Raw genomic sequence first — 22,953 nt, 5'->3', positions numbered from 1 at the left:
AACTCACAACTGAATTTGGTATCATTTTACATAGCTAGAATTAAGACTTACTATTTTATTTACATGAGGGTCATGATACTTGAATTTAGTTGACACTCAATAGGCTGTTCTAATTGCACTTTGTTTTGAATCAGAACAATTCATTTGAGACTCATCAATGTCGAGTCATGGGCTCAACTACTACACGGCTTCAGGTCTTTGCAAAGACTCCTTTAGCTTCTGGTATTTTCCAGAATTCAACAAATTCTGTGTGAACATCATGAAGTTCAACAAGGCCAAGCGCAAGGTCTCACACCTGTGTTGGGACAATCCCAAGCACAAATACAGGCTGGGCAGAGAATAGATTGAGAGCTGCCCTGAAGAGAAGGTCATGGAGGTGCTGGTGGATGAGAAGCTCAATGTGAGCCAGCAATGTGCACTTGCAGCCCAGAAAGCCAACTACGTCCTGGGCTGCACCAAAATAAGTGTGAGCAGCAGGTTGAGGGAAGTTATTCTGCCCCTCTACTCCACTCCCATAAGACTCCATCTGGAGTGCTGCGCTCAGTTCTGGAGCCCTCCACACAAGGACATGTATATATGTTAGAGCAAGGCCAGAGGAGGCCATGAAGATGAACAGAGGGCTGTCCTCCCATACGAGGACAGACTAGGAGAGTTGGGCTTGTTCAGCCTAAGAAAGAGAAGGCTCCAGAGAGACCTTCCAAGTACTTAAAGAAGGCCTACAGGAAAGCTGAAGAAGGAATTTTTATAAGGGAGTGCAGAGGTAAGATGAAGGGTAATGGCTTTAAGCTGAAGGAGGGGAGATTTAGATGAGATATTAGGAAGAATTTTTTTCCTGTGAGGGTGGTGAAGCACTGGCACAGGTTGCTTCCACACAGCTGTCCCTGCTGAGACACCTGTATGCAGAGGCTCTTATAACTCAAATGTACTCCTTCCCAGAGCTGAGGTTTTAAGGGTTCAGATTTAAAATGCAAAAATACTGCTTTCCCCCCCGTTCTTTATACAATTTGTGTTACTCCGTTATATACTGGATGACATCAGTGGCAGAGCAATGCCGCTCCCTGAGCAGACTGAGATCAAATGAACAAAAAGTCAGCAACCCTGCTGCTAGCAGAATAAACCATTTGTTACAAACCGCAGCACCTGTTTTCACCTTTGCTCCACAGAAAAGCCTCATATTTTAATATCCTGAAGCACTGAACGTACAGTTTACTTGCAAAAAAACATACTTCTGGAAAATAGGTGTTTATTGCATTGTTTCTTTCTCAGCTTCAGGATTACCTGGTACTATCTTTATCTAAGGAAAATCTTGCAAGCCTCTGTTTTAAATGTACAGTAGGAAGTCCAAGCCATCAATATAAGCAAGCAATATTCTGCAAGGAAACCTTGCTAGGAAGTGAAAATAGTTAACACTAAAACAAATACATACTCTTATACATCTACAAGACAGAGTGCCTACAACATCAAAGTCGTCCCCCACTTATATCCTCTTTATCATGATAAAGGTCAGGTTCTTTCACCAATCTCTAGTCAAGTGGACTGATGCGTGTATAATAAATTACAGAAATGTCCTTTGTGTCTCTATTATTTTGTGAAAAGGAACAGCTAAGCAAAGGGCTCTCATCCACCCAAGAGGAAAACAATATAAAACATAACAGAAAAATTTTTATTCTCTCCTTATTGAATTTCAAAGAGAAGAGACAGAAAAGTCCTGTTACATATTTTAGTCCTGCCAAGGCCAAACAGAGTAATAACTGGCAGTTAAGTACATATTTATATCTGCCTTCTGGGTCTGCCTTCAATCTCAACAGTGATATACCTTGCAATTTATTTCAATAAATGCAATAACTGTTGACAAACAGGGCGGGAAGGCAAAACTCTTGGAATTGTACAGCTTTATCCTCCTTAGCCTGATCATAGACAAACCACAGAATTTTACCATGGCTTGGAAACACACCCAGGGTTCTACCATTGGAAAAATTTAAATAAAATCCTATCAAAAATACAGAGAGAAGCTGCACACACTTGTTTCCAGGTTCTGCATGCAACATTAACATCCATAACATTCAATGAAATATGTACAGCATATAAGTATATAATCTTTTTTTCCTGCAATTGTCTGCAAGACTTAGGATTAATGAGCATTTAGCAATCCCAACTTAAGTCAGATAGAGTATTAAGAAGAAAAGCTGTTCTGATACCCTATCCTTTCCTGTGTATATAGTGTTCATTACTTTTTATATTTACTCACTCTAAATTGCAAAGACAACTGGTATTTTTTAGAAGACAAACTCTGTTTCAAAGAGTTTCTTTATTTATTTGGGCTTTTCTGACAGGAATTCAGCTAAGCACTAGAGGATATATCAAATTATTAGTGGTTCTCTGTGGATATTAGTGCTTCTCCCACATATAGAACCTAATCAAAAGATCTTGGGGCTGAAATCAAACAGTGGGGTTTCTTGTCCATATGCTTCCTATGCATTAAGAACACAAGTTCTAACAGAGGCATCTGAGTTGCTGGCTACAAAATTACATTGTGTGTGGATTGTACTGGATGTGAAATGGCTCAGTACAAAATGTGCTGTATTAGGATGGCAGACTCCTCTGCCTCGCAGTCATCTTTGCTGTTTCCTTGCTACTAAAGTTTTGTCAAACTTGTTTTTTGTTTCTAAATATTTGATAAAACAGAACTGTAGGATATCATCATATATTTCAACCATCCCATTGAAAACCAAAACATTCCTATACTAAGCTTCCTCATAATGATACCTGGTTTTCTAACCACACATTAATCCATTCTGCCAGATCAGTGCAACGACCAAACACCAGCTGCCATAAAGTCTGTATAGACCAGTTAATCCAAGCAAAAAAGCATCGTTGTATTAAAACAATTCTCTATCTGCAAATGCCACAAACATTGGCAGAAGTATATGAAGTATTTCTAAAAAATATACTAGATGCACTGTTTACATTGTGAGTCTTTTTGAGATTTCACCATGAGTACACAACATTGTGGTGTAATCCAATCCACCACTACTTTCAAACTAAATGTCTACTTGTTTTCTCCCTGGAAAGAGAGAAAGAGGAGGAGATTACTTACCAATCAAGCAAAGGGATCACTAAATCTATCAGAAAGAACCACCCTTGGGTGAAACATGACAGTTGTTTAATAGGTCATAGACATATTACATAAAAGATTAGAACATGTTCTAAAAATGCTGTATCCAAAGACACAGAGGGGAAGATTAAATGATTGCTATGTGATTTATCTTTAATTACACTGGAAAGGAAGCATTAAGCACAGTATTGTTGGCTGTGAATACATAATACAGAGAGAATTTTGCTGAAGTAGTGCGGATTAAAGTTGGAGGTAAAATATAATAAAGACAAAGGGAAACACATTTACAGCATATTGAGTTTCTGTGGGAAGTTTGAGTAATGATCCATTATTGTAAACAGAATATTTACAGTTACACACTGTGAGAAGCAATGGTTCTGACAGTTAATTCAAGGACATAGCCTTTGGTCACGGAGGAAGTTCACAGGCATCCAGACATCAGAGCTTCCAGCAGGCTCCCCTTGGGGCAGGGACTGTGCCTTTTTCTGCCTCACAAATTCTTAGCACATCAGGAATAAATAAATAATAATAAGATTGCACAGGAAAGTCTTCGTAATAATCTATGTAACATTGAAAGAGTTCACTGCCTCAGTCAGCTGTGCAGGAAGCTTCCTGCTTCCAAGCAAAGCCTCCCAGGAAAGCCACAGAGCCAGGGATGAGATCCTGACCCTGCACCTGGCTCCTCCTCACGTTGCTGTGCCTACAGTTTCACCCAGTTCTTTCAGGGGCTGTTCATTTAAGATGTTATAAATGAAACACACAGAAAACCGTGACCCTCAGCACCTGACTGGATTTGGCACTAAGGCAGAGAAGGTTGAGGCTTTGGCTTCTACAAGAAGATGCAATTAAAGGAAGTGTTTGAAGGCTGTTGCCAAAACAGTTTTGCTACCAACAAGAAAAGAAAAGGACAGCATAGAAATCATATGTGTGTGTGCCTGGCAGGAGTCCACAAAACCTTGTTCTTGGAAGACATTCTGAGAAAGCGAAAGAGACATTCCACAATTCATTAAAAATAATGTATGCAGAGTAATAGGTTATAACCAGAAATGTCTGAGAATACAAGCATCAATTTTACTTTTCCTTTTGGGCCTGTACTTTAATTTTGAGATGAAGAATTGCATGGTGAAAGACCAGGGGTTGACAACAGTCCAGCTAATAAAGGACAGAAATGACCAAAAAGGTCATAGTATAAAGGGACATAAATTGTCTCCCCTGCAGAGCCTGCCTTCTGACACACTTTACACTAGGCAGGTAGCATTAGGCAGGCACTCAAAATCCGTCCTACTGTTGTTCTCGTGCCAAGAGGCATTTGAATTCAACTGCACGGTTAATTAGTATCTTGCTAAATAAACTGCCCCAGTTCCCCATACATTATTTCGTATCAGCTAATCATGGTTCTTATAGGAACTTATATTTAATGTAGTGGCACTGTAATAAATTATTGAAACCCAACACCCTGTATTTCCTGTCTGAGACTCAATTTATCAAGAGGGAAAAGTTCAGTTTTGAAAGGTTTCTCACGTACATTAAACCCATACAACTTACTCTGCTGAAAGGTAAAGGACTGCGAGACAACAGCAGTTACAATTTGGATTGTAACTAAATAAATGAAGTCAGAAATTAAGTCAGAAATGTCAGTGGTTAGTACTTTGCCTCATTTAGGAAAGATAATGCTGCATGAATACAGATACTGGTGAGAGGAGTTATATACCACGCTCAAAAATAATCTTCCCATTGTTCATGAAAGACAGAACCAGAGCTCAGGGAACTGTCATGGGATAACAACCACCCTACCCCCAAGTCATCAGTACAAACATAACCCATGTTTTTTCACAAGGGACTGAGAATTAATTTAACAACTCATTTTTGTTCACTGGCTTTTGTCAAAAGGGACGTTGATCTCAGGAACTTTTCAGTGACAACATTATAAAAAACAGCTCTGAGAGATAAATTAAGAAGTTGGTCTCATCAGGAAGGTCAGAAGACATGAATGGGGGGAGACATTCTCAGTGAGGTATGGGGCTTCTGCGTGAGGTTAGGGCACACGGGCAATAAGGAGCACAAATAAACACACTGACACGTGCACTGTGTTGAGGTTATAAAAGGTACTGTGAGCCTAATTCATCAGAACCACATTTGTAAACTAAACAGTGATGTGGTATCACTACAGAAGATACACTGAATTACTGCAATTCAGTTTCTAAATATTGGCCTAACTCCATTAAAGTAGGTGTTCATAAAATACGCTCAGATAGAGCTTCAGAAATGTTCTAAATTTGCCTGATTCTGCTGTCTTTGAAAAGTCTCAGTTTCACTGGAAACAAAGTAAAAGCGAGTCTGAGTACCAATCAAACCCTCACCCTAATTAAGATAGTTTTCACCACATCAGGTCTCTGTTTTCATATGTTTGCCTTAACTTACAATTTATACAATGCACCAATTTGCAATGAGTAAAACAGAAGAATGAACATAATAGTAAGCACAAAGAGGCCATAACTGCAGTAACCTAGGAGCCAAGAGACTTCATTAATTTTTAGAGGTTTTTTTTACTTTCAAAGAAGATAAAAGACATTGTCCAACAAGTAGTTTATGGAGGCCAGTTACTTCGTTGTAGACTCACATTGTGGGAATTTGTATATAATCATAGGAGCTGGACATCTTTTATTTTAAATTGATTTAGCAGCAATTAGAAGGGAATAATCAGCTTCCTCTCTTTTTCTTGTTGTTATGCCACAGAAGGGTGGCATGTGCCTGTAACTTTGTCTTCTCAAACGAGAAACGTGAAAGTAAGAATAGAGGAGAAATGAAAGTGGATGGGAAATACGTCTAGTGTGACCATTCTGGACACAATTATGTCAGTGGACATACTCCCATTCCTGCAGCTTCAGGCTAGCCTGACATTGTCATTCTTTTTCAGAACCAAAAAGTGCTGGTATATACATTTTTTACCTTCTCAGAGGAGGGGGAGCAACCTTCCTCCTGCTATAATAGTCTCCTTAAATGCAGCCATGAAAAGAAACGAGATGTTTGGGATGAAACCAGAGAAGGACTTCTCTGTCCACCTTTCCAGCATAGGCAGGTGGTACTGGCAGCTAGGACATAAAAGCCCTTCTACATCTGCCTTCAGTGATGGAGAGTGATGGGTTGGGGTGAGATGGTACTTGCAGTCGTACTGAGATAGGGTGAGCAACAGCCCCCCTAATAAGCAGTAGGAAGAGGACAGGACTGCTGGCACTGTTCCCTCCCTGTCTTGCCGTTTTGGCTACAGCTGTTTCTGACAAGTCTGCAGAGTTACCTCCAGCCATGCTGGCCCCTCACAAGCCTGGGAGTCAGTCCCAGCGGTGGTGCCAAAGGCTGCTCTGGAGTCAGTGTGCCTCTGCTCGGGCCAGGATGCATCAACGATGCGTCTGGACGGTGAGACAGAGCAGGGGCTGCGGACGGCTCCAGAGCCAGTTATCTTGGCTCTCCAGACACAAGGTGGAGACCAGTGATTTAGGCTGGAGGTGTTTCCATGGATCCGTATCCTAATCCCACCTCTCTGAAATAGTACAGACACCTGCAGTGTGGGTTTTTCAGGGAAATATAGCACAGACATCTATAAATTTGAAAACAAAATACGGCTGAAAACACCATCCAGCCAAGAAGTCATTCCCTGCACAGACTACAGGAAGGAGGAAGACACAGAAGGTCTAACTTAGAATAATTTATAACATAAATAAACAATTTAAAAAGTCTGAGAGAAACCTGGCAACACAGTACAATTCTTTGGCAGAAAGAGCCGCATGTCTCAGATTTACAGGATGAGAGGACAGTGCACAAGCATACGCCCTCGGGGCACTGATGCTACAAAACGGTCCCAGGTGTAGTACTTGCAGCACCAAAACCAACAGTGTTAATGTACATAACACAATAAAAGCTGATGTCTAATGCATCTGCAGCTCACAGCACAACAGTTCACAAAAGCTCACGTGCTCAGCCTTACAAGACTATTCCATTCCGATTTCCATCACCAGACAGGTGGAGGTTTTTTCCAGCTTTCCCCATGTCAGCTGCATATCTTGAACAGTATTCTTGCCTAAGCAGCTTTTCTATGATAATGTAGCCCATTATGCCTTCTTCTCAGAGGAACAGTGTGACCTGTGCCTAGCCTACTCCCATTATTTTGGTAACTGCTTTCAGCAAAACCTATTTAGAAGAAAACATTTGCCTTTTCGAGAAAAGGTTTTAATAGGATCAATAATCTCAAGCTCTGTTCAGATGGCTGAAGACTCTAAAAGAAGCCATTGAAATTTCTTTCTTCAAAGCAATAGGATTTCTCATTTATTGAAATACATGTTGATCATTGTCCCTTTAATGGTAGAGTTATCACTCTACCAAAGGCCATTAAAATGCAAAAATAAAACTAGGTCATCTTTATGCTGCACGTCAGTCTATGTGCATGGATGTTATTGATCACAGAAATTACACATAAGAGGTTCTTAAAATAACACGGGGGCTGAGACAGCAGCTATCACAGTTGCCTTTTAAGTCTGAAGGTTCAAAATAAAATGGGAACATTACTGAAATGTTAAAAAGGAAAATAATGTTCCTGTTGGTACAGGATTGCCTGTGTTCTCATTATGGAAAGATTTTCACTTTCCTCCACTCTTGTATCTACTTAACACTTCCTTCAACAGGACAGCATATACATCATCAGTAGAAAGGATCAAGTAATAGGAGGAAGGATGAAGTCACTTAGTACACTTCTGAATGATCCTTAAGATTATTTAGAATACTAAAATTAAATGACATCTGGTAATATGATGTTCATTTCCTTACAAAAGTGCAATTTAAAATCAGATAAAACCCCTAGGAATAAGTCTCTTCCCCTAATACACCTAAATACGTGGGTGATTACTCCAGGAAAAAAAATGGAAAGGTATTCTTCCCCTGTTTCTCAAGATAGGTTCTGAAATTCACAATTCTAAGAGTGAAAAAGAAAGTATTATTAAAAAGCTGTGCTTCCATTTTCTTTTGCTCCTGGGCTCTGTTGCCAAAGCATGAAACACGGTTATTACACCTCTTGCTGAAATGTTGTTGGAAGCCACATCATGAAACGTCTGTGAGCAATGAGAAAGTTACAAAGTCGTTTGTGGTCAGCGTCATGTACACAGCAAGAATTACAACCTAAACATCTTCCACACATGCCGTGACTAAAAAGACCAGTGACCCTTGTAGGCTGACGTGCCTGCCTCCCCTCAAATCATAGAGGTCAGTATGTTTCTTTCCAGCGAGAATGTCAAGCTCTGTTAATAGGATGTATAACTTTTAGTCACACCACCTATCTGCAGCATATGACGATAACATCTTTCCTAGGCTGCACAGTTAGAAGTTATTTACTTTAAAGAAAATAATTCGGATATCAGCTTTATATTTACGCTTATAAGATATACTTAGTTTACTTTTTTTGCATTACTGTATTCCAAGTTTCACTTCAGAGGCCTAAAGAAAATGAGACAGGATAAAAAAAAGAGAGAAGAATATTCCATTCCCCCCCACTCCAAGATAGCATTTTCTTCTCAAAAGAAGCTATTTATCTGATCTTCTGTCTCACATAATTTTTTTACCCCTGAAACTCTCGTGCAAGTATTTGGATAAAATAACATTATCTAAACAGAAAATAATTTGAACCCAGCAATTTTTGAAATAACAATGTGGAACACACCATAACTAAGCAGCTAAATGTTAAGCTGTTATTGTATATGAAGTGCCAATCCAAATTACTGTGGCTCATACAAATGCTTCCTTCTATAAGGTTTGGTGTTGATTAAAAGAGAACCATATTTCATTTTTCTTTAATTTTTGGTTATTTAAAGCTAACATCTGAAGAGTAGAAGAATCAAATGTCCCATTTAGAAGACAGTGCCTCAGTATTCACTAGAAAAGGCAACAGTCCCAAGAAACTAACCAAAAATGGCATCAGAAAAGGGAGCAGTCACACCTGAGGAAAGGAAGGGCAGGTTTCAAGAGCACTTAGAAAAACTGTAACATGTTTCTACTTCATAGCACAGAAGGATTCGTCCTGCGCCCTTCAAGAAAGGACTTGAGTCCTCTAAGTGCCATTGTCTCACCCAACAGATGAAGTTCCATGAAACTGTCAAAACCAAAGGTGTAATCACTTAATTAATGAATCAAGGCATAAGGCAAAGGAAGGGAGGAAGGAATAGAAATAAACAGTTAATTAATCAAATTTCTTACAACATCTAAGCAAAATATGGTCATGAATAACAACTAATAAAGATTTGTCAAGAACTAAGGGAGCTAAACCTAAGCAATTTCCTTCTCTGACAATGTAACAGGTCCTTTGGCGGGGGAATGCTGCAAATATAACGTGTCTTGACTTTTAATAAGATTTCAGGAGCTGTTTCTACAAGGTAGGTGCAAAATGGTCTAAAAACCGCACTCGGAGAAGTCCCCAATGATTCGTATTTTTTTAAATGAAAGGAAATACTGAAGAAAGCATTCATTCTGTCTCTTATATTGTGCAAGATTTCCATTAATGAGGAGGATGATGGAACAGAGCAATACATACACTTGTCAGATTTGTGGCCAACACAATGCTGGAAGGAGTTTCATATGCTTTGAAGGACAGAATTGGAATTCAAAGTATCTTAGAAAGTGCGGAAAACAGTGTGAAAAAATAAGATGCACCCCTATTAAATGAGATGCAAGGTTCTATGCATAAGAATAATCATCTAAAGGAAAACCAGGATAGGAATGAGACAGTAAAAAGCAGTATAACATAAAAGGATTTGGGGGCCTTAGGGGACAGAAGGCAGAAATGGATCAGCAAAACCATGCCAGAGATGTTATGGTAGGATGCATAAGGAAGTAGAGATCCGGCAAGATAGAACTTACATGAGAAGATATGAGATACCAGACCTCAAGAAACAGGTATTCTGAAAGGCTGGATGTCTGGTACCTCCAATTATTTTATATAAGAAGACTAAAAGCATTCCTATACTGTAGTGCAGAGGCATCAAAATACACAAAATGCTGCAGCACAAGGGAACATCTGCTTTCCATACCCTTGGAGGAGGAGAAAAATAATGGACTTAAACTGCCTTAAAGGAAATTTAAAACAGATAATAAGACAAGATCTCTAATGGTGCGGATACCTCTAGGAGAGCATTAGAACTGGAGTAGAGTGTGCAGGTAGGCTGCGGAGCCTCTCACTTTTTAAAAAGGCTTTTCAAAAATATGACTAATGTCTGTCAAGATTAAAGGTAATCCTTCCTGAGAGGAGCAGGAGATAAATGAGATAATCTTTTGAACTGCCAGTCGTTTGTATCGTCTGTGATTCTACGCAACAAGATAACACGCATCCCACTCTGTAATCAGTAAATTTCGTCCTCCACTATCCTAAAAGAAAACAAATTATGGTTATTTCATTGAGAACAGAATTCTAATTCTTCACTGACCTTCTGAGTTCTTTCTCTTGAGTTTTTGCTTGCTTAACACAGACTAACAAAACAAAAATAGCCCCGACATTAAACAGGAGTTGCATATGCAGATTGGGAAAGAAGAGATCCATAATGGGATATTACAGCTTCACTGTAGCACGCTAATATACTTTCATCTCTAGAGAGGCTCTAAAAACATAAAGTGAACCATGCCAGAAAGTAAAAAGCACACTTTTTGCCATTGCTGGGTCAGGCATATCAGGACAGAATGTGCCACATGGATTTGCTCAGGTGAGATACATATTTAAGAAAAATATTTCCCCACATTAGCTGGGTGATGAGCTAGGGAAATTATCTCTGACCTTTTCTGTCTGAGGGGGAACAATGCTGAGCAACTTCCTTCCAATTTTAACTCTTTTTTGGCCCTAAATCTTAACTATTCAATTGTCTTTGCCCAGGAACAACGTGAAAATCCTGCAGGCAATTTATAACACAAGCTATAGGCAGGAGACCACTAAATTACTGCTTAGACGTAACAGCAAATAACAGACATTAAGTCAGTAACATGTTTGCTTTTATAATTTTTATGATGGCTAGTCTTTTCCTTCTTAACTTTTGGTATATTGGGACAGTGAGTAGGCAAGCTAGCGGAATGCTGGAAGCAAATGAAATTTTAATACCTTCAATGCTGCATACAAATTTACACTTATTGGTCATCAATAACCATTACAGTAAGACACAATAATAAAATAAGGCATATAAAAATTTAGAATGAATACTAAATATTATAATGACAGGCACATTCCCATTAAGTAAAAGTATATTCATTTTTGCTGGAAAAGTAATTTCACTGAAAGATGAATGAGGCAAAACAAAGAATCTGAGCTGGCTGGTATATTCTAAGCAGACTTTTCATTTCTGTGAAAAGGCACAGAAGTATTTGATTTGTAAAACAACTGATACCTTACGGGTGAGTGCAAAGAACATTCTCTGGGCAAAAAAAATTCTGTCGTGTACGTCAAATTTGCTGAATTTATCTTTTCTTAATTTGCATAGCTAAGGATATTTCCAGCGCTCAAAGTGTGTATAACTGGTGGGTTTAATTAATTTCTCAACTCTGCTACTTGAGGCAAAAGAAGATGAAGAAAACCAGAAATGTGGGTGGGAGTGAGAACACAGCACCGTTCCCTGCCCTCCCACAACTCAAGCACTGGAAATTGATATGAAAGCAGGGTCTTGATATCTCAAGAGTTCATCTGCTTATTGCCTTCTTAAAGGTTATAATCCTCTGTTTGTGAAGCCACTATGGGTTGCTCTAGAGAAGATTATAATGCCACAAATCCTATCAGAGGATTATAAGTCTGTCAGGTTGTGAGCCATTATGAAGGAAAAGCAAACCTTCAGAGGACACAAAAATAACCTTCATAAAAGGAGATACGGTGCCATATAATAAAAGTCTACATTGAAAACCAACCTTTGCTGCAAAGCAAGAGCCCCCAAAAATACTACAAGAACGTGAAAGCAATGGTACAGCACGGAGCCCAAGGGAAACGAAAAGCAGGAGAGAGAGAGTCCAGACTGTTCAGTCACAAGGCCAGTGCTGCCCCACTCCCAGCCTCCTAAGATGGCAGCAAAACAGCCAACTGACTTCACAAAACTCTGCTCCTACACACTTGGAGTCTAACCAGAAACAAGGAGCCCAAATCTGGAGCAAAATGAGGGCGCCATCTCCTAAATCACTGCGACCACAGAGAATTCAGCATCTCCCAGCATCAGACTTCACCCAGAAGACAGTGGGAAGCTCCAGTTACCAGCTCCTGAATTCAACTGATACACAAAGATGCAGTTGTCTCTTTCTCCATTTGTAAACTGTCACAGAATTCAGAAGAGCTCAAAGGTATAACATTCTTTCATATATATAAATAACTCCCATAGATTTACACATAAATTTAAACATAAAGTTGCAGCAGCCTATTCAGTAGGAAAAAGGCCCTTTTACAGGAGAATAGTGTGTGCTTCCCTAGCTGGATTCAGATGGCAGTGGAGCCCCACACCTCTTTGGCCACATTGCTACTAATTTTCCTTCTTTTATGTTTCCATACCCATTAAAACCATAATTCAAAAATAAAATAATCTCTGACTTTCACATAGGTAGGTGCCAGAAGGATATAGATGGACATGGGTGAAAGGGGGAGGATCTGTATTGTAAAATTAGCGCTATCCTCATCTGCACTGCAGATTAAAGTATTAAGAATGAAGAGTCCATCTGTTTTTGAGTGTGTGTAGATAGCATTGCTTTTCATCTAATGGCAGCACAGAATTCTACTGCACTGCAAGGAAGCTTGAGAATTCTGCCATTTAAAAACAGACAGAGGCATTGTTCAAACAAGAACAGCATTTTGACTACACTGATTTGCCTCTCCTGCTAGGAAAAGGTCAGTTCCTCCCGAGATATACACCAAGGGCAGAGCACCATGGATTTTCTGACCAGGCTCCTTGACCTTTTTTCCCGTGCCCAGATGAATGACCTTGTCTCTGAACGTCAGCTTGTGAATCTCTCTACCATAATGCTTTCTCATAAAGAGTGCATCCATAATAACTTTGTTCATCAGTGTCTAAAATCAGATCAACAAGGTGCTAGGAGTTATTATGCCATCCTCTCTTCCCGACTTTCAAATTGAACCAACAGGACTCTTTGGTACCAGCCAGCACTACCAGCCCTGCTGATTTACAAACGCTTGCCTATGCTCCACGCTATCGGCCCACAACACCGCTGCGTCATAAAGAGTTTAATACCCCTTTGAATCTGGCAGTGTAACTGACGAAGCTCCTGGGTCCAGCACTATTCTATTTTGAGGAAAAAGGCTTCTCCTCAGAGATCCACTGAGGATATCCGTGTGCAAAAGACCACACGACCTCTACCATGGAAGACAGCAAGAGGCCGAGAGGCTAATCATGTAGGGAATGAATAGAAAACAGAGCACAGTCAGTATGCTTGGAGACGCTTGCATTCGGAGGCATCACTGAGAATCAGAGGACAGCACGTAGCATGGGACTAACTCCTACAACTGCTTGATAGGACAGGGGAAGGCATCAGACAGTTTGTTTGATGACAGGCATTTACACTGTAGACTGTCACTTCCATTAAACAGAAACATTTCTTTCCTGGATGAAATGCCATCCCACTCATCTCAGATCCTTTTTGTGATGGTGATTAGATGGGTAGGTTGTCTGTGTTAGAAGAATGTTTTTGTGATACAGTGCAGAGACAGAACAGATAACTGGCTAGCATAAACTGCCATGAAGAATATGTATTGTCTCAAAGCTATCACATTGAGGGAAAATACAACTACTCACATAACTTGTGCATCACCGATGAGAAAACAAAAAAGTCTGCCTATCATAAGGGACAGACTTATAGGGATGACTTACAATACGCTATATGCAGATTAACACAACTCCATGTGTTATGAGCGTAGAATCTCATCTCAAAAGCTGCACTGCAAGGCTACAGGTGTTAAGAAATGCTAGCAGTAGTGATTAAAGCTCAGAAGGACTGTTAGATGAAGAAAGACTGAAAGGCGTGAGATTATTTACTTCAGAAAAGAGACGAATATTGGGAAAGCATATAAAATAATGAATGGCACAGAAGCTGGATTACAAGCATCTGTTCTTGCTAAAATACAAAAACAGTTAACTTGCAAGTCAGAGAAATTAAAATTTACTAACAGGAGTACTTTTTAATTTAGGACTGGCAACGATGCTCTGGATGTGAATAAGAATATCCTTTAACAACACAGTATTTAATACAAATCTGAATGAAGGGGCAAAGAATCTAAATAAAAAGACAATGACAGCACAGCATCTACAAAGAAAGAAAAAGCCCAAGTTATATAGCTGTAGGAAAATGCACACACAGAGGAAACCTCAGAAAGGGTCAGTTCAACTGCATTGGGATACCCTACAGAGAAGCAAGAGCAAGTATATAGGCCAAGGATTAGACTTTCAACCCAAGAGGAGACTCAGTCCCAAGAATAGAGAACAGTATTATTACTCAGAAAGGAACTGGTCTGAAAGGAATTGGTTTACAGCCATAGTCAAGTTGTTAAAATCCCACAGCTTTCATCATATCTGGGATTTTTCAGAAATAGCACCTGCAGTTCCTGTTGGTGAGGCTTGTAGGAATGTGAGTATGGATCTGCAACACTGGATGAGCCAATCTTATAACTAAGTATAATGCACTCAAGAACAAAGAGGCAAATACGCATGTTGGTGGCAGTGCAGCTATGGATGGGAGGGGAGCAATCTTATACTGGTATTCTCTAGTAACTCAGATTTATCCTGTTTTCTGGCTGTTATTTTCAATTTTAGTTAACTCCTGTTATATCTTTTTCTCTTGATGCTCAGCTATCATACTTTTGCTCTGAATTCTCCCATTTTTACCCTTGACTTCCCAGCCTTCTTTTGTCTGTTTTGTTCTCATTTCCTCTGTATGTGTGTCTGCAGGTGGCTTTTATAGCAAAAGCTCGTTCTGCTATTCTGCCCTTCCCCCGTCTTCTCCTGCTTTGTTTTGCCCATCTCATTTGTTCTTTTCCTTATGCCTGTAACTGCCTATTTACTAATAGATTCCATTCTGTGCCTGTAGAGTTTTTTTCATTTTCCCTGTCTTCACACATCGAACCACTGACTTGGTTGCTACAGAAAAGCATGAGTTCCGAGGCCACGCCATAAAACAGGATTCACTCTCCCGTGGCTGAAAAGGGGGAGGAGAGCAGCTGAGGTTGAGGGATGATCATGGCAGGTTGTTGGCTCTCGAACACTGAACAAGCTTATTATTGCTAGCACCCTACTAGCATGCCTTCCTCTACCCCTAAGTATTTCCCATAAGCCTGGCAGCTTCTTAACAAGAATAATTACACTAGGTGAACAGCACAATATAGTCTACGAACCAAGCAGAAAACAAAACAAACAAAAAGTTTTGGGGCATTTCCCTTCCTACATTCTGTGATCGTAGTACATCAGGTGTTTGCACATTGGGTTCTTATTCGTATTTAATAATTGCTGAGAGGCCCATTCCTTGATTTCTGAACAAAGTGTACAAATTAGATATGATGCCATCTTATTATAATTGGATAGAGAGTGTCATAACCACAGCAACCAATTAAATTATTGTCACCAAGATGCTAAAGCAACTAAAATTTATAATCAAGGAGGGGTGGAAACACTCCAAAGAAAAGCATTTTCACTTGAAAAATACAGTAAGCTGTTAGCTGTGACATCTAGATATAAGCTTCAACTGCACAGGCAAAGACATAGGTCAAGATAATAAACAGATAACATACTGATTAATCAACTACAGGGGCTGTGACCAGAAGCCGATGCCTTAGCCATTACCAAAGGCTCACAGCTGGTGGCTGTGATGTAAAACACACTTTCTCTTACTATAAAGTGGTTTTAGTGCACTTTCATCCCAGTTCTTATTTTCTGCTCCCTTTGCCTCCCACAAGCTTTTCTATACCCAGACTTCTTAAGGGGTTTACAACCAAAAGCACTTTTTGGCATAGAAGATCTTTTTTTGTTTTTTACTCTATGTCTCATTTTCTGCCCAGCAGACATCTAGCTGCTGTGTGGCAAGCTCCAGCACACTTCAAACTCCTCCTTTTGGGCTGAGAGTAGGCAGGCAGACCCCAAACCACTAACACTGTCCACAATGACTCCCCCGAGTCTTGGGAAGTTACAAAGCAGCCTGGCATTGCATTTCCTTGCTTCAGCAGAAAGTAAGATAGGTTGTGAATATTGCAGGTCTTTTACAATAACGCCATTGCTAATCAGGTCTGACTATTCACGCTAGAAGTCATGGCACAAACAGTTTTTTAACTCTTGGTGATGTTCATATTCTCTGTCTTTTAAAAATAAACATAAATTGGCAGTGGCACACTGCAGCTGGTTATACAGAATAACACACTGGACAAGGTGCCAATGTCAGGTTGCCAAAAGCAGCCTATCAGCACAGCCACAGCCTTCAGGTTAAAGATCCCCGTTCAGTGAAGTCAGCTATTTGCAAATACTATTCACAGAATATCTGGTTTATTAGTATGAAGGATTTAACTTGGAGCTAGAGGTCAATGATAAAGCTGGTAGAGATTTTTCTGGTTAAACTTTTTTTCAATTGAGCCAACCCCTTGTATCCCAAGATACTTTGAATAATCCAATTGACTTATTATTCCCTCCCCAAAATTTAATGCTTATATTTTTTTCCAATTTCAGGAAAAAAAAAGTCAAAATCTGAAATTTTACATCGAGATCTTGTGAAGGAGCTGTAGAGAAATTTCCATATTTCCTGACAGAATTCCTATTCAGTGTTGCTGAGACTGATGCAATATTTCCAAGTATAAGACAACACAAGATCAGGTTGGATGAAGCTCTGAACAACCTTGTCCAGTGGGAGGTGTCTCTGCCTATGGCCAGGGGGTTGGAACCCGATGATCTTTAAGGTCCCTTCTGACTGAAACCATTTTATGATTTTGTGAAAGCACTGCTGAGGCCAGTATCTTTTTTAGTTACAAATGTGGGTTGCCCAGTCCTGTTTAAAACATCTTAGTGGCTCCTGGCTAAGCCTGGGTTCCCCACAGTGGTTAGACTTACACTCCCCATGCCTGTGTCTGCTGCAGAATTTGCATTACATCACTATAACTTCAATTACAAACATTTTCTAAACAGCATCCAAACACAGGTGCATTTAGCCATTATTATTACATTAACTATGTGTAAAGAAAACAACTTAAGTGTCTCATTTATTCACTTATTTCTAGAAACCCAAAGATAAGGAATCGGATCACACTGAGTTTAGTGAGCTTGCAAACAAAAGAAACACTCATTAGTTACGGCCATTTAGTCTAGAAGTTAATATGATTTAGATTTCGACAGATGTATATACACACCAAGCTAAGATTTTCCTTTTAGGGCCTAGGAGTGTATTCCAGTGGGAGTCTCTTTATAAACAGGAATCTTTCTTCAATGTAGTTCAATGCACTTTGCCAGAACTTGGCCTTTTGCTTAATTTACTTTGTGCAAATGGCCAATTCAATGAGTAATTTGAATTGTCTTCTATGTGATGACTTAGCCTGTGTAAGCATTGGGTATGAGTGCGGGGCACTGTGTCATCAGTACAGCACTGAAAGAATTGACTGTTATTACTTTGCTTGAAATTCGTAACTCAGGAGAGTTCTGGGCTTTTTAACAAGACAAAAGAGAAGTCAAAGATTATCTGGAAATAGAAAAAGTATCCCCTTACATCTTCATAAACACTCAAAGAATCAAACCCCAGCAACATCAGGAAGCCAGCAACCTAAGAACAACATAGTCTGGCCCTGAGCACCTGAACAAAAACCAAGCACAACTAATTCAATTTCCCCAGTACATTTCTGGAGTAACTGTCTATACTACGTTTAAAGAGGTGACTGAATAAAAATGATAGGTGTAATTAAAAGACGGCTAGAAAAACAGTTCTGGTAAACTACAACTTATTGACATTGTTTTCGCATGTCTCCACAGCTGCGAGTCGTTTTGCCAGTGACTGTAGAGATACTAGTATTGCTGTTAGATGGTAGCACATCTACCACTTTTCTTGAGTTGCCTCGTGGTGCCCTCACAACTATTTTTTACGTGTATGTGGCAGAACGATGCGACTACACCGCCCTGCAGAGGCAGGGGAAGCCTCAGTCTGAACAGCAGGGGCTGCACCAGGCAGCAGCAAGGGTGAAGAAAGAAAAAAGTTAAAGAACACCTTAGCTTTCCTTTCCTCTCTCGGTATTAAATCTGTTAATTGGCTTCAGAGCTCCTGCTCATGCACTCAGCTTCATTAATGAGATGTGGAAAGCCAAGTGGCTCAAATCTCTTAAAATTCTGGCAAACTAGAGGAATATTTGGTTCCTGACAGATCCTCTTGGCACTTAGGAGGTGGTCCACTCGCTCCATCACAATAAGCCTTTTTCCCCTAACTGACCAGCTTTCTACTCGATCATAAGCCTGTGCTTGATGCTGTGGGAGTTCTGTATTGTCACCAATTGAGGGTCATCACTTCATTGCAGGAGAAAAATACACTCATCCATGATTCCACAAACCATGATAAGGTTCTAGGACTGACAATCAGCTCCAAATATTTCAAAAAATACATAGTCTGGAGAAAGACTTGGCAAAAACGATCTGGTGACCATGTTGAAAACCATCTGTTGAAATTCAGGTCTGCAAATTGACTGCAGCATACAATTATGACCAAACCTCTTAAAGGTTGGGGTCAAACATTAAAAACAACTACTAAATTATGGCAAAACTTAGAAAGAAAAGTATCCAGGCTATATTCTCTACTATAAAGGAACAAATCAACTACGGATTGGATATGATGTGAGTGCTGGTATAAAACTGCTATTTAACTGCACAGACAGAGTGATACTACCACCCTGTATCCAAGCTACCTTGGAATAACCTTCAAGTTTTGGTTCGTATCCTAATGTTGCACCAAATTCAGTCTTTTTGTTGGCGTTCAATTGTTTTGAAAACCTACTTCTTAGTTCAAAGATATTTTTTATACAAAAGTTAGCATGTATTACCACAATTATTTGTAAGCCTTTAATCATGCCATTAACTGTTTGAAGTACAGGTTTGCTGTACTACTCCTACTTCATGGTAAATAGTGTTTTGTTACATTATACCTCAGGACACACCCTGTCTAATCTGTATGCGGTAATGATGTTAAAACCTTAAAACTGATTTTTTTTTTTTTCTCTTAATGCTTGTCGATTTCATTAATACAGATCCACCACAGATGAATAATGTCATGCCAACATCTCCCCTCCTTCCTCAGATGGCACATCAACATTCATATCCCAGCCTGGGACAGATCACAAACCCATATGAGCAACAGCCCCCAGGCAAAGAGCTTAACAAGTACGCCTCTCTAAAGGCAGTTGGTAAGTAAGCAACGTGACGCATGATTTCTCTAGATCAGTATGTTGCACTTGCTGTTGTCAGCTGACATTCTGCTTCAAAGTTAAAAACAAAGTCTTGCTCGTCTGGACTGTTTTATTATATATATATTACATATATATTTTATTATATATATTACATATTCACGTTAGTTGGAAATGTATTAAAAATTCACAGGGGGGCTATAATTAGTAATAAGAAAATTACATTTAAGGATGGGTGATTGTATACATGTGTGTCTATATATGCACACAAAACCATACGATACCTACGTACACCATACTTCAGTGAGTTTCACCTACGCTGTATGCATAGTGTTCAGTTCTTTATGCCCTGAATACACCTTTGCATTTTGGTATGGGGTTTTCACACCTGTCTGCCCAAACGAGAGAGAGAAAACCATCAGATAAGTTGTAAATTTGCAGCATGGAATTTAGACACCTGCTTAACACGTCCAAAAAGAGAAGACGTTTGTTCACTTCTAAAGTAACAGTTTTCATATTTTCTGCAGGATATGCATTAGTAGGTCACTGGAGGAATATTCTGAGGTCTTATGATTTCAAGACAACTAGCGCATTGCAAAGCTCCTAATAAAGGGCCCAGTGGTGCCTATTTTCTGTGACTGATTAATGTCAGACACTGTTATCTTAACCAAATGGGTGAACATCCTCAAAGAAACACTTGTGGGGAGGGAAAAGGACCATAGTGGGTAAAGATTTCAACATAATTTTCACACTGAAAGCATAAGTTGGTAAAACTTTTCAGGGGCTATAAATACCTGCTGCACACCACATGACGACGGAAAACCTTTATCACCTTACACTTTAGGCCCCTTCTAGACAATAATAACTTAAGAACTCGGGGAGGGGGGGAAATGTCTATTACTAAACAGCTTTTCACTAACCTCTGCTCAGCTTACACAAATGGATGTTAACACCATTTCCCCATGAATTTAGAGCAGTGTCACATTGCTGCCTTCCAGGCAGAGCTATTTGGCTCAGAAAAACAGCAGAACAGCTGAGAACATTATGACTTAAGAGCCTAGCATTCATCACACTGGAAAAATTCTTCATTACAAACTGGCATTCCTTTATCTGAAGCTCAGGATAGCAGACCTCTAACAAAATATACATCAAAGTACCATCTCAAATAGTTTAGCTTTGCTTTAGTTTGCCAGTTTTGTGTCTTCTAAGTGGCATATTTTCATCTGTTTGTAAAAGACAAGTGTTGATGGCTTTAGGCTGGATTTGAATGAGACAGAGTAGCTTTACAATTCCTTCTTCAAAAGGTGATACTGTGTAATGATGTGGTGATTATCACCGATTTATGCACTGATATCAGGCTTCTTTTGCAGATGTTAGTTTAGGTCAAGCCCATCATTAAGACTAAAGGTACTTAAGCATAATAAAACAAGACATGAAACACTCAGAAGAAACTTCTCTCATCTGCCCAAGAGCCACTGAATGTATTTGGCTTTTTTAGAATTATTAAATTAGAACTTAAGACATTTCTTGGGTGTCTAAGTATTTAAAGCAGCTAGATTGTAACCATACAGTTAAATCAACCTTGAAAGATTGTGCACTTCAGCTCAAGAAGCTGTATAATGCCTCTCAGAAACTAAAACTAAATTAAAATGAACTTTCAGGGATTTCCAGATGTATTGCGTCATCTTCCTGTATTTTTCTCCCTGTTCTTCCTGTCCCTTCTCACTATTTTTCCCCTGTAGATCCACTGGTCTCAGATCACATCAGTGAAGTTTCAGATGGAGGTGAATTTTCACAAGAAAAGCAAAAATGTGCTGCAATATTATCCAAACTTTGCAGCAGAAAACAGTAGAGATTTTGAAGCTGGTATACATTCATACCTACTGTCTAGATGTATGTAGCAACAATTAAATACGCTATATTTTTAACTACTTTCAGACACTCAAGGCCTTAATTCCTCCCAAGAGGCACTTCATCAGTGCATCCCAAGTTCACAAAGCAGTTTTGCCATGATGCCAGCCAGACCTGGGTTTGCGACCAGGCTAACATCAAACTAGCCAGACTGCACATTGCAGAATTCATATTGGCTTTATGAGACCTCTGAGAGGAGATAATAACCAGCCAACATCAGGTCCACCAATATAAATTTAACCTGACGACATCTTTTGAACAAACAGACATAGACTGAATTCACCATGACCTGGTGTTTGTATCATGGGGCAATGGCATTTTTGGTACGCTAGCATTCAGAGTCAGGTTTACTGATCCACATAGTAGATTAATAAGCGTGTATAGTCCATTTTCCTTTACGTTCACTGATAGTGGCTTGAGGGTGGATTCATTTGCCACAATGGAAATTTAATAAGGAATGTGTTCTATGTTTCTCCATGCACTTGAGGCAAACTGTATTCATTTAAGTGCCTCTTGCTGTGCATGATCCCATTGTTTGTGTATAGTCCACTGTGCTTAATTAGCTTCTTTAATGGGGGATGGAGGTGGAGGAGGAAGCATTCCTATTGCTTTGTAGCAACTGTAGCAATAGTATATTAATATCACTCCTCATAATGTGGCCATAAGTGGAAGAAGTTTAGATAACTGAAAAAGTGTTGCTTTACCAGAGGCAGTATTAAATTCATCTCCACACAGCTGCTTTCTTCTAAACTACAGAAGTCCTAGAATTTTGGCTGTGAGCTACTCAGAGCTCAGTGGCTAGCTGCTGTGAAAATTCAGTTCATCAAAAATTAGTGAGTCACAGTAATCTCTGCTCTTGACCATGTTCAGGACCTGCACTAAATTCAGTACCTAAGACTCAAGCACTTGTGAAAACAAGAGACAACAGCACCATCGCTATCAATTCACACTGTATTATTGAAGGACTGATACATTGTTTGCGAGGCCAAGCTGATCTCTAGGAAGCTATTTTAAAGCCATCTTAAAATACAAATCATATAGCTTAGCAGAGTGTGATTTGAAGTTAGACTGCTCATGCAAGTCTGCAATGCAACATGTGTATTGCAGAGTGTCTGATTCAGTGCAAAAGGGGAGGAGAGAGTTGAAAAGGCCAGCTCTGTTTTATTAAAAAAAACAAAATACTTTTACATGAACCAGTTCAAACTGCACAGCCAAGCCCTTGCACACTCAATGGAAGAGGACATTTTCCTCATTTCTTGTGAGGAATTTCTTTGTTCGTTGCAGCCTCCAGAATTCCTTAAGTACTGGCCAGTGGTTACTGACCAAATTCTCCTTTTCTTCTTACTGTCTCCTGGCATTTATGTCTCTGAATAACACAAGGACATTCTGTGTCTATTGTATATTCTCATATAAGTGCCTGGAGTACAACAAGGTAACAGTGAGTTGAGGTTAGTTACTGTTTACTTTTTGGTCTGCATCAAAATTTTATTCTCTTACATTAATGCATACACTACCA

General features: G+C 39.5%; 1 protein-coding gene across 1 annotated transcript in view; it reads left to right on the top strand.

Moving 5' to 3' along the window:
* SHISA9 (shisa family member 9) overlaps positions 1 to 22,953 on the top strand; it is a 167,017-nt gene that overhangs the window by 129,448 nt on the left and 14,616 nt on the right. Inside the window, exon 3 of the mRNA XM_069870367.1 lies at positions 19,371 to 19,526. Coding sequence (XP_069726468.1) covers positions 19,371 to 19,526 — 156 coding nt within the window. The remainder of the gene's footprint in view (positions 1 to 19,370; positions 19,527 to 22,953) is intronic.

This window comes from Phaenicophaeus curvirostris, chromosome 16, assembly GCF_032191515.1.
Source record: "Phaenicophaeus curvirostris isolate KB17595 chromosome 16, BPBGC_Pcur_1.0, whole genome shotgun sequence".
Classification (NCBI taxonomy): domain Eukaryota; kingdom Metazoa; phylum Chordata; class Aves; order Cuculiformes; family Cuculidae; genus Phaenicophaeus; species Phaenicophaeus curvirostris.
Note: the sequence above shows the minus strand (reverse complement) of the source record. Positions and strands in the feature narration are given on the sequence as shown.